Source organism: Argiope bruennichi, chromosome X1 (genome assembly GCF_947563725.1).
Source record: "Argiope bruennichi chromosome X1, qqArgBrue1.1, whole genome shotgun sequence".
Classification (NCBI taxonomy): Eukaryota; Metazoa; Arthropoda; class Arachnida; order Araneae; family Araneidae; genus Argiope; species Argiope bruennichi.
Genome location: NC_079162.1, coordinates 136,216,043 through 136,229,447, shown reverse-complemented (window position 1 = coordinate 136,229,447; position 13,405 = coordinate 136,216,043). Strand labels below are relative to the sequence as shown.

The following is a 13,405-nucleotide window of genomic DNA, read 5'->3' as shown; positions in this document are numbered from 1 at the left end:
AGCACCCCAAAAACTTCTGGAGGGGGAAGAAAGGAAACAAATACAACAAAAAATTGATAAAGTCGAATGAAAAAGATAATAAATCTGCACTCTTACCAAGACATAAAGCAAACGTGCCTACACTGATGGTTAGACCTATTACAGAGACAAAGACTCACCGGTTAAAATGAGAAGTACACTGTAAGAGAATATAAGCCCAAAGGACATGGAAATTAAAATTATGGGTCTGAAGCCAGCAATGGGAAATAGAGTCCTGGTTCAGGTAGAAGCACCGGAAATGATCACAAAGTTAAAAGATGTAATTAACAGGCATCCAAATCTACAAAATGTATGCAAGGCTAATACTCCACAGATTATAATGCCTCAAATCATTATATACGATGTGGAAAAAAGTGAGAGGTCTAAGGAGGAAGAGGAATTTGATTTCCTCAATCAAATTAAACAAAGTATCGACGTAGTATGTGACATACAGGTTCTGTAGAGAAAAAAAGAGGAAGAGGCAGTTCGACTCATTGGATTATAAGTTTGGACCTACACGTGTTCCGAATAATTAAAGATAAATCTAGACAGCAATATAGCTTCGGATCGATAGATTTAGAGAATTGGTGGAACCCCTTAGATGCTTGAAATGTCTGGGATATGGGCAAGTTCTCTCTAAATGTATGCAAAAAGAAGAAAGCTACTCCAAGTGCTTGGAATCACGTAACTTTGCCCAAGGCAAAATGCAGAAACTGCAGGGAGTATTGCAAAAGAAAAGGGATTATGATTTGAATGAACCACACTGCAACACCGGAACATTGCCCTGTACTTATCAGGGAGAGAGATTAGTTGATTAAGCAGACAAATTATGGTTAATAAGCTCTTCAATAGAAATTTTTGGCGAATTATTCAACATAATCTGGGTCGGGGTAAATTTGCGACAAAGAAACTCCCAAATTTGTTTGGGGACAATATTCCTATTCTCTACTTGTTACAGGAACCATATGCAATTAAAGGAAAAATAATAGGGCTTCCTCTGGAATGGAGAATAAATGCTCACACTTTCTGAAAGATGATAACAGCAGTAAGAAATAAGTAACAAACAGCAGTAACAAAATATTTCCGTTTTGATAAGTTTTATGAGCGAAAACATATTAGCAGTAAATTTGTTGGTGGGAAATAGCGAAATTACAGTTGTATCGGCATACTTCCTACCGTCTCACAATAAGGAAGAAATCTGCAGGGAGTTGAAAATATGTTAGAACAACTGGGGTTTACAACTCAGAAAGATTTAAACTAAGCAAGAGGAAAACTGGATAAATTAGCTCTCAAGTGCAAATATAAAAGAAACAATGCAAGGAATAAAAACTAAGAAGGTTTTATAATTATGGGTTAAAGAATCTACAGATTCTACAGATTAAAGAGAAGATTCATCCAAGAAATTAGCCAAAACTCAAACAGCAAAGAGACACACCACCTCAGAGTTTCTTGGTGGGACACTCAGCTGGAGAAACAACGAAAATTGGCAAGAGCTTCGCGGCATAGATACCAATAATGTAAAAACATTGAAGGGAGAATGATAAGAAGACAAATTTATAAAAAATGAATCAATATATAGAAGAATGTTAAGTAAGAAATAGTAGCAAGTAAGAAAAGAAGTAAGAAAGTAGAGAATGTTTTGAAAGTTATGAAGCAGAATAAGAAGGTGAACCCTTTTCAGATCCCGTAAATTAGCGGTAGATAAAGTGAAAAGGAAAACAATATTGCCTAGTATCAAGAAACAGGACGAAATAAAAACCAAAAATACAAATGAAACTATTGTGAGATGCCTTTTCAAAGAGGAACAGTCCCAGCAAGAAAATAAAAAAGCAGAAGAAAATAAGATAAAGAATTGAGGAATATAAAACAAAAGAAAAATATAAAGTATTCACAATAGACCCTATGCCGGCGTCCTGGCATAGGGGTAGCGCGTCTTCCCCGTGTTCTGGGCGTCCTGCGTTTGAGTCCCAGTACGGGCATGGTTGTTCTTCCTCCGCTCTATCTGTGAGATATATGAATGTGCCCCCCTGTAAAAAGGGGTTGTGCAAGCGAGTGAGATGTGTGAGTAGCTAAGACGTACTCTTGGCCCTAGTTGGCGCTACTAAAAAACAAGAGACGCTCCCTTGGCTTAAAATCGCTGACTTCGTCAGCGAGCTTGTGCATGGCAAGTGCCATTATAAACAACAACATCAACAGAGTTATACAAGTGCTTAGAACTAGATGCTTTCGCTAATCAGTGGAAGATAGCAAAATTGATTTTAATTCCTAAATCTAATAGAGACTTTGAGGACCTTAAGTCCTTTAGACCAATTTGCTTGCTAACAACAGCAAGTAAAATCCTAGCAGAGCCGGCCTTCTCTGTGATGGGGCCTGGGTACAAAAAACTATTTGGGGCCCTAAATTTTTTGTAAAGTAAAAAAAAAGTATAAACACGAACATATTACTATTCCAAGTTTATTTAATGTGAGTTTTTATTTTTGCTATTAATTATTTCAAAAAAATTAATTTTTTCAGATTACAATTCTTTTTTACAATTTCTTTCTCTAACCTTAATATGACAAGTGCATTTAAGTTTTCTGTACACAATGCTTGACCGAAGACAATTCTTTATTCATTTTCAATTTGCTGAAAGAGTGCTCAGCACTTTTTCTAATGACTGAAATAATTAATTTAGAAAAGTATGAATTAATTTGAAATATTCTTAAATCTATCTTCTATTTGTGCAATAACGGTATCAATTAAACTGTTAAAAATAGCATCTAAATTCCACAATCTGGTTCCCCTCACGGGCTCACCTACTATAGGTAAGTACGGGTGTCCCAATCCCGAGGTTCCCAGGGATCTTTACTCCCTTTATATTTACTATTCACTACGCCTTCTGCTGTCTCCTTTTTTCTTCTTTCCCTCGAGAGTATTCGAGGGAGTTCTCTATAAAAAGCTGTCGCCGCTCTGTTTGCTTCCTGCTTCCCATGGACAGCAAATACCCCCACGTGTTTGCCGTGAGTGGCGATCCATTAGAAGCGTGGTGCACTGTGGTTCCCGGTGTATCAATCGGCTGGTACCTAGTTACCTGAGTTCTTAGTCTGGTAGGAATAAAGCGAAGGGGTTACTCCTTGGACTTGGCGTTAAGGGTGGTCTCTGTCTCCGGGGGTAACTCTGAGCGTATAGATACCGGCCAGTACTAAGGTAAGCGCCGAGGCTAGGAATGGCCAGAGCTGGTGGCTTCCTTCCCTCGTTGGGCTTCGTGGTAGGCGGTGCCGTCGGGCCTGTACCCCATCAAATCGTATGGGCCGCAAAAACATTTCTCCCTTCAGTGGGCATCTCACAGCACCAAAACTATTAGAAAAACCATTCGACACTTTTTTTATTGTCAAGCGGATTTCAATCTATAAATAAACTTTCCATTCCGTATCGCCTTTTTTGGTAGAAAAATCTTTTACTGGAAGAATTGGAGAAGTTGCATCCGATCGAAAACTTCGATCGGGTGACTTACTCGTCGAAATGTCATCGCGACAACAGTCTAACAAAATTCTAAAATTAAAATCTTTTGGACCAATACCTGTTTCTATTACTCCTCGTGGCTCTATGATTCCTTCGAAAGGTGTTATTACCTGCGGGGAGTTATTTAATGTTACTTTGGAGAAAATTACCGAGAAGTTGAAAAATCAGGGAGTGACACATGTCCGTCGCATAGCAATCCAACGTGATGGACAGCTACTTAATACGAAGCACCTAATTCTAACGTTTAACTCACCAAAATTGCCCGATTTAATAAAGGCCGGCTACATGAAATTGCCCGTAAGACCTTACATATCATATCCTTTAAGATGCTTCAAGTGCCATCGTTTTGGTCACTCAAAGTCTAACTGCCGCAGGACTTTGACTTGTGCCCGTTGTGCAGTAGCTGGCCACGAGAGCACTGACTGTAAATAAAAATTATAACAACTAAAGTGAAAAAAGATATAACGTATCCCGAGGCCAGACGTTTGGTATTAGGACAAATGCCTAAGGAATGTCGAACGTATGCTTCTGTGACAAAGACATCCCTTGCAACTTCTAGTACACAAACAAAACGTGTTGTCATAGTCTCTACTGACTCTGATTCGGATCAACTTTCCAGTTCTATAAAAGAAAATTCTGCCACAAAATTAAAGAAGAAAAAAATGTATCCAAATCACAAAAAGCTTTAACTTTGAAGCTTTGTAAAAAAGGCAACCAGCTCGGGACATTAAAATCAAAGCGATCATTTGCTCTTATCTTGACAAAGCTGGTCTTGCTATCAAAGATTTACCCTCATTGTTTGGAAATCCATCAACTTCCGAGCTTTTGAAAATGCATCCTTCTGATAATGATGAGGATTTCCGTATGAGTTGCGAATTATCAGCAACTTCTTCTATTAGTGTTGACAAAACCCCTCCTCCTGTTAATTAATGGTTTTATTTGCTTCGTGGAATTGAAGCGGCATTAGGACAAAACTCATTGACATCAAAGCTCTGATTAATAAATCAAATCCTGTTAGCGTTGCTCTTCAAGAGACATTTTTGAAACCAAATATTCACTTCAAGTTGCGAAGATATAATTGTGTAAGGAAGGATAACGAAACTGGTGCATCATTCTCTGGTGGAGTGTGCATTTTAAGTTCCAACTTTTATCCCAGTAATATCCTTAATATACGCACTAATTTACAAGCTGTGGTTGTGCAGATTCATGTCAAATCCTTAGTCACGGTCTGTTGCCTTTACTTGCCTCCAAATGAGGTTATTTCTCAGGACGATTTGAATATTTTGGCTGATCAGCTTCCAACTCCTTTCATTTTGCTTGGTGATTTTAACGGACATAGTACTTTGTGGGGTTCGGATAGTACCATCAATAATAACGAAAAGACATATTTCCATGAACCCACTGGTACTTTCCATTCCTTTGACCTCGCTATTTGCTCTCCGGCAATTCTCCCATTATTGAATTTGGCAGTTGAAAGTGATTTACATAATAGCGATCATTTTCCTCTTGTCATCTGTCATGATGATAATAGTAATTTAGTGCAAAGCCCATCGACATAAATTTTCCAAAAAGCAGATTGGGCTACATTTACTAAGCTTGCATTGATCACAGAGGCAATGATTTCGTCTGCCAATATTAGTGAGGATGTCCAAAATGTCACTGATTGTATTATTAAGGCTGCTGACGCTTCAATTCCAAAGCATACCGCTCTTCCACGCAAATTTCGCAAACCATGGTGGAATGATGCATGTTATAATGCTTATAAAGAACAAAGAAAATGTTGGGGTATTTTCCGCAGGTATCCTACCGCGGGAAATCTTGTTGCATTTAAAAGAGCAAGAGCAAATGCTCGTCGAATCCGGCGCCGTAGTCAAAAAGAATCTTGGCACAGATTTATATCAACAATCACTTCCAGTACATCTAGTGCACAGTTATGGAAGAAAGTTAAAGCGGCAAACGGAATTTATAAACAATTTGCTTTTCCTATCTTAAATACAGAAACGACTTCATATTCCCCGCCACTTGATATTGTAAATTTATTAGCGAAACCTTTGCTGACGTTTCAAGCTCTGTTCCTAATAATCCGAATTTTCGTGCGATTAAGAGACAAGCTGAGCAAGTGCCTTTGAAGTTTAGAATCCGCAGGGTCCTCTCTTATAACTAACTTTAAGATATTGGAATTAAGGAACGCTCTTTCCCAGACTCGAGAAACTAGTCCAGGTGTCGACAGGATTACCTAAAATATGCTTCGTCATTTAGACGAAACCTCTCTTTTTTACATAATCTGGAGTGAGCAAACTTTTCCTGAACAATGGTATGAAGTCATTGTGATACCTATCCTTAAACCTGGGAATGTTCCTACCAATCCTTCAAACTATAGGCCAACTGCTTTAACTAGTTGCTTTTGTAAAACGCTCGAACGCATGGTAAATGCTCGTTTTCTCTATGAATTGGAGAAAAATGGGTATATTTCACCTTTCCAAAGTGGTATCCGTCGAGGACGTTCTACCAGTTACAACTTGGTTATGCTTGAATCTCACATTCGCAATGCATTCGTCCGGCGAAACCATCTAGTTTCTATATTCTTCGATATAGAAAAGCCATACGATCGTATGTAGCGGTATGGTATTCTCCGTGCTTTAGGTGATTTTGGTTTTAAAGGTAACTTGCCAGTTTTTATTCAACATTTTTTTAAATTTTGTACCTTTCGAGTTCGTATTGGTAATACATTTTCTCATCATTTTATTCAAAGTGAGGGTGTTCCTCAGGGAAGTGTTTTGAGTGTCACCCTTTTTAATCTCCATATAAGTCAAATTCTTCATGTTTTACCATCATCTGTTTGTGGAACACTATATGTGGATGATCTACAAGTCTCCTGCCAGGGGTCTAATATGGTTTCAATAGAGCGACAACTTCAGAGGGCTGTTAACAAACTTATCTCATGGTGTGATGAGAATGGACACACGTTCTCCCCTGAAAAAAGCCGTTGTGTACACTTTTGTCGGAAACGGAGTCTCCACCCTGATCCTGTGATGCGAATTCGAGGTGTTTATATTCCAGTCGTTGAGGAGGTACGTTTCTTAGGGGTCATATTTGACCGGAAAATCACTTTCCTTTCACATGTCTTTCATCTGCGAAGGAAGTGTGAAAATCCCTCAACATCCTAAAAGTCCTCTCGACTACAAGATGGGGGGCATATCTAACATCTTTACTTCGTATCTATCAGTCTATTATTCTGTCGAGAATTGATTATGGATGCGAAATATATGGTACAGCTCGTTCTAGTGTTCTCCGAAATTTAGATACAGTACACAACAGTGCTTTGCGTATCTGTTCTGGAGCCTTTCGTACATCACCAGTTCATAGCTTGTATGTGATTTGTCATCAACTTCAACTTTATATAAGACGAAAAAAATTATCTGAACTATATTTTTTTACGTATTGAATCTTCTATCAATCACCCTGTTCGTAGAGTGAATTTACCCATTGGCCTTGGACGATTATATAATACACGTCCTTCTAATATCCTACCTTTTCTTGAAAGGATAAAAAGGACTTTTGCTGATGTAAGTATTTTACATCTGCAGATTCATAATACTACTGCTCTTGCGTTGCCACCCTGGGATGTCCCAGAAATATCATATCTTAACCGTTTTCTCACCTATGAGAAGTCCACCACTTCATCTATTGTCTTTCAACAACTTTTTATATATCACCGCAATGAATATTCTATGCACATTCCTCTTTTTACGGATAGCTGAAAGACAGCTTATCATGTGGGTTTTGCTGTCGTCATTGCTGAGGACACAGGCAGCTTTCAGTTGAGTACTTTGTGCTCTGTTTTAACTGCTGAACTAATGGCAATTATGATTTCTCTTGAGAAAATTTCTAATCGTATTGACCACAAATTCTGCATTTATTCTGATAGTATGAGTGCTCTAGAGACCCTCAGCCATCCTCATACTAAAACACATCCACTAACTGTAGATATCCTTTATCTTTGGAGAAATTTGCAAATTCGGAACTACCAAATTTTATTTTGTTGGTTACCTGCCACGTTGACATTCTTGGCTATGAATCTGCCGACGCTACAGCAAAAACAGCATCCACTTCTATACAACGAGCTATTCCGTACACTGATTTCAAAAAATATATTTCACTACGTATTTTCTATTTATGGAAAGAATCATGGGATTTGCAAATTTCTAATAAACTGCATTCTCTTCAGCCTGACATTACTCTGTGGCCTGTTGTTCCACTGTGCGAGTTGGACTTCAAATTGACTCGGCTTCGCATTGGCCATACTCGTCTCACACATAAACATCTTCTGTTTGGTGAGCGATGCCCAGTCTGCATTGCATGCCATGTTAATTTGACTGTCATTCATATTTTATCTGAATGTCCAATTTTTGATCCCCATCGATCACGTTTATTTGGTACATCATCTTCAAACATTCGTGACTACATCCCCATCCAAATATTTTTTCTTTCTTGAAAGAAATTGGTATTTTTCATTTTATTTAACTAGAAACAATTTTATCTCCACATTTCTAGGTTTTTGCAAATTTTACTTTAACTTTTAAGAACTTAACTGTATATTTTTTATCTTAAACTATATGTTTAGCGCAGCATAGCCAGATATGGCTCTTGTGCCACAAAATCCGAAATAACTAACTAACAAAACAATTATTCTAGATTGTACACCTTACATTTTCCTTTCATGTTATTACCGTATGCCGCCTGTCCTCTACATAATAATATCTAACTGTAGCACACTTAATCTTTTCAATAGTGTTTTTACTAGTCCTTCTCCAGTCATATCAGTTATTTCTATAAACCCTGTAAGTGACTCATTTATAATTAATTTTTTTCTTCAAAATTTGTATACCTTATAATGACAGAAATTTATTCCTTATGGAAAATATTAGGAGTACATTTAGAAACTATAATAAGTGGATGCTTTTATACTATCTTTAATTTTATTAATTCATTTCCTAACGCTGAAATAATTTGTTCCTGTGATCTATGTGTTAAATGATGCACAATTCTATTTTTTGAATTTTTTATTCTGTTTATATGATACATTGGCACAGAATGGTATTTATTTAATAATTCGATTAAATTTAAAAAAATCATTATTATGCCTTCCTATTATTTCTTGAGTTCCTCGAAGTGGAAGATTATTACATGCTAAAATTAGAATGAATGACATTCTTTGAAATAGTGGTTTCCCCATTTCTTTATTTATAGTAACTCGATTTGTTCTAACAATAGTCGAACATAAATTTAGTCGGTTTAGTAATTCTTTCCAAACAATAAACGGATTAAAGTGGCCAATAAAACGCTCATGATCTTGAGTTACATTTGACAGCTATCTCCAGTCATTATAATGCTTTATAAATCGTGTAGATTGTTCATTTCCACATCTTTTCAAAAATAGTGTACAATAAAAACAAAATACCGAGTCTTGCGTTTTTGAATACATTAACCAGCTGCTAAGCTGGGTTTCACCAGTTGGAATTTTTTAAAATATAATATGTAGTAGGAAATGATTTATCTTCAGGATTCTTCGCAAAACATCCTTTACGTTATACAGGCACTGGTTTTAATATAGCATTCTAAACTTATTCGTTATAATAATACATGGCCATAAATATGGATCACTTACATTCTTGATGAAATTTGTTATCGTCATTTTCACCGTTATTTTCTGATTCGATCATATTCTTATAAATATACAGTTCTTCGGCGAATTTCACAGTTTCTACATTCTTTTTAGAAACTACGGATGTTTTTTATCCATTTGAATTATAACTTCTGAAGTCAAAGCAATTTCAATCCCAGAAAAACTTCGTAGACAAGAAAACATAACTACTAGTGATTTCTTGAATTTTATCTTTTCTTCTTCTTCTTCACCCCCCCCCCCTTTTTTTCTGCTAATTTTCTTTTTTGACACCGAGAAGGATATGTTCTTGCCAAGGACATGATTAGATCTAACAATATTAAATATTTTATAGTTTGAATTTTCAAACACTATATGCAGTCTTAATAGGTGAGGTAAATGACGGTAAATTATTGCCTTAGGTTTGTAATACGTTGCATACTTTCATTAGACAATAATATATCCTTATATTTCCAAATCTGACTTAAAGTTAAATTTCTTTTTCTTTTCTTTCCATTCCGCTATTATAGTTAAGAATATTATTTTAGTTCTTGATCATTTTGGGGCCCCTCGATCCCGAGGCCCCGGTCCAAAGCTTCCGCCGCACACACAACCCCCAAAATGCTGGCCCTGAATCTTGGATAAACTGATATCTCAAAGAGTTCAACTCTTATAAACGTCACAAAACAGACTACATCATGATCACATGGTTTTGATATAATCACTCTTGTGAAGCAGCACAAAATGACCTATGGAGTGATATAAAAGGTGCGATGAATGAAAATCTAAAAACAACAATTATCGTAGAAGATGTAGCTGCAGCATTTGATTCAAATGGAGGAAATGCGTTTTTAAGCCTTATAAAAATGAATTTCCCGAGCAACCTTTTTGAAGTGATTAACAATTACTTAAGTGAAAGACAATACATTTATTAATACAGAGAAAATAATTAGGGATTTAGAATGGATAGAGCAATGCATTAAGTTTCATGCAGTGGGCCTTTATTCTGGAACTTGATTATTATGAATTCTGCATTTATGATCAATCTTTCAGAGAACTGCATTATACAGGCGTATGCTGATGATGTGTTACTAATAATCTCGGGAAGAACAAAGGATGAACTGAGAATTAAAAGAAAACAAATAATTCATGGCTAATAAAATGAGGCAAAATACATAAACTTGTTTAATGAAAGGAAAACAATTCAAATGCCGATTACATATGGAGAAAGTTTAAAATTAACAGATCCGCCTAAGATAAAAATGGATAATAACAATATAAATTCATCTAATAAAATTACGAATTTGGGAGTTATATGGGACAGTAAATAAACATTTATGTAGCATTTTAGTAAGGTGAGGAAAAAAGTGGATGTATTAATATATAAATTAAGGAAAGTTGCGGATAAATTTTATAGAAAAAGGAAATACCATCTAGGAAGAATCGACATTGGGGCATTTGAGCGATCCGTTCTTTTCGGGTACGGAGCATGGAAACACAGATAATCTGAAGAAAATCAGAGAAGCATTAAATGCAATCCAATGGCGCTCTCTCCTCATTATGTCTGGGGCATGTAGAACCATTTCTACAGAAACCCTTCAAGTGAAAATGGGAATTTTGCCAATGGATCTCAGAGAAAGGAAAATGTTCACCAAATTTCAAATAAAACTCTTAGTGATAAAGTTAGAATAGGAAACAAATTCTTCAGTAGTAACGATTATGAGAGATATTTTGACAAGTTCGAACAACACCTTGCAGAATGATTTATTCATGGTTATCAACTCAAAATTCCAGATATGGATGAAATAGAAATTTTTACAGATGGCTCGAAAGATAATAAAAAAGTAGGAGCTGCAATAGTATGATACTACTATTGGAAAGATATCTATAAAAGTCTTGTGAAATTATCGAACCATGCCACAAGTTTTGAAACAGAAGTGCAAGCTCTAAAGATGGCCATCGAATATTGTGAAAGGCTGGAGGACAGGCATAAATACTCACTTTTTTCAGATTCTCTGTCAGTCCTACAATCCATGCAATCATCTCACGTAATAGGGAAATATGGAAGATAAAGGAAAAAATATAAAAATTAACAAGTGGATTGAATTGAAAGGCCATTTTGGAATATATGGCAATGAAAAGTCGGACCAATGTGCAAAGTTGGCGGCACAGAAAGAGAGTGTTGATATAATTGTTCCCAAATCAAATTATGTCTTAAATTGAGAATTAAGAGAAAAAATAAAGCTATGATGGTTTGACAGATGGTATATGTCCAAAAAAGGAAGAGTAACTTATGACTTTATTCCTTACTCAGAAATAAAAATAAGAAGATATCATCCACTGATAATCCAAATTTTATCAGGGCATGGGAGATTTCCCGCATTCTTCTAAAGTATGCGTGAAGTATTAGAAATATGCGTGAAAATAAATGCATCTGTGGAGGAATTAGAGCTATTTATCATTATTTAAAGGAATGTACAGAAATCTCGGAATCAAGAAATCTCGGCCTGCTCCTCGAAAATGATGACTTAAGTACGGTACTGAGGGCACCAAATAATCTTAAAATTTTAATGAATATGATGTTAAAAATTATCAGTTTTTTAACAATTATTTGAAAGTTTGAAAGTGTTTGGATTCCTTCTGTTGTGGAACGAGAATTTGGAGGATATTGAGAATTTTGAGGAGATTTTTTTATAGTGGTGGCCTGATCCTCGTTTAACAGGATGATAGGTATACGGAAGATGAGGAGGAAGGTCAGAGATTGACTACTTTGTGGCTGGTTGGCCAACCGCCTGAAAGAGGATGTCAGTTCGGTGAGTCAACAGGTGTGATGGACGATTTATGTTGAAGACAGCAGTCGGCCACAACAAATCCTGTCGATACTACCTCGTTCAATGGTAATGGGCTTGTCGGCTGTACACAAGAAGAAGAAGGTCTCTTTCACCGTACTTCTAGATATGCCTAAAAGCTAGGACGCTTCGATCACAGTTGTTCTAGCTAGTCTGACTCCAACAATTGGCACTCTTTGAAAGCCTGTAAGGTGTGGCATTTTACGCTTTTAACAAAAAATGCAAGGCATATACAAGTTTACTAAAGCTACCTCATACTACCATGATATATACTTTTTACATTAAAAAAACTGTTGGCTAGGTTTATATTTCAATGTTTCCGAAGCGCATTTTTAAATGCCATTTTTATTCACTGGTGTTTCTATTATTTTGATAACCACCTGTATGTATTAGCATAAAAGAATTTTTTTTTAAATAGCGGTATAGTAGTTCAAAATCTTAACATCGCTTAATAAAGGAGATCTTATGAATTTCCTTATTTCAGAATTGTCTGCGCTAAATTTCTTTAAAATTAATATAGATTGAAAAATTTGCATAGAAGGAAACTGACATTGCTAAAAAGGTAAAAATTTTAAAATGAAAATATATTTTCAAGGATGATTTTCTGCGAAGTTACTATAGAAAGAAAGCAACATTTTAGTTATTTCTTAAAGCCTGATGCCGCTGCTATCATTGAACATCGGTTTCATATTCTCTCAAAAACTTAGCTATTTCTGCTTCGGCCTAAGCGACTGATCTATGTTTTCTTTTAAGAATTGTTAATTCACAACTTCAATCTCATCAAAAACCATAGCAAAAATTATGTACAACAAAAAAGAGAAATTTGAAAAATAATGGCAAAGTATTTGCCATCAAAGGAGTACTCATACATTTTTTTATTTCAGTGTCATTTGCGTTAAATTTTCTAAAGAATTAATAACAACTGAAAGAAAAATTGTAAAAAAGGGATATTGGTATCATTAAAAAAGTAATTTTTTTAAATTTTATGATGGTGTAAATATTTTACCGAATGATTTCTTCCCAAACTTCTAAAGGAAAAAAGTGTATAAATTTCTTATAGCTTGAAACGGCTACTATCGACGTATACCTGTTTTATTTATCCGCTTTATCTTTTTGCCTCCCTCTGAGCGATTGATTTGTGCACGCTTTTGGGCATCGTCAAATCATTAGGTTGAAGCAAATAAAAATTTAGCAAGAAGATGTCTATTAAAATAAGACAGAATTTTTTTAAAATGATGGTAGAGTAGTTCAAAAGTATTATTGCTTTTACTGTGTTTAATTTTTTTAAAATTAATAACTATTGGAAGAAATATTGAGCAAAAATAGAATTAATATGCCTGAAATGGCAAAATTTTGGATTATAAGAGGATTCTAA

General features: G+C 35.6%; 1 protein-coding gene across 1 annotated transcript; it reads left to right on the top strand.

Moving 5' to 3' along the window:
* Positions 1-205: 205 nt before the first annotated feature.
* On the top strand, positions 206-4,449 carry LOC129959418 (uncharacterized). Its single transcript, XM_056072240.1, has 3 exons — positions 206-392; positions 3,446-3,943; positions 4,286-4,449. Exons 1-3 carry the CDS (start codon positions 206-208, stop codon positions 4,447-4,449), a joined length of 849 nt encoding a protein of 282 aa, XP_055928215.1.
* The last annotated feature ends 8,956 nt before the right edge of the window (positions 4,450-13,405 follow it).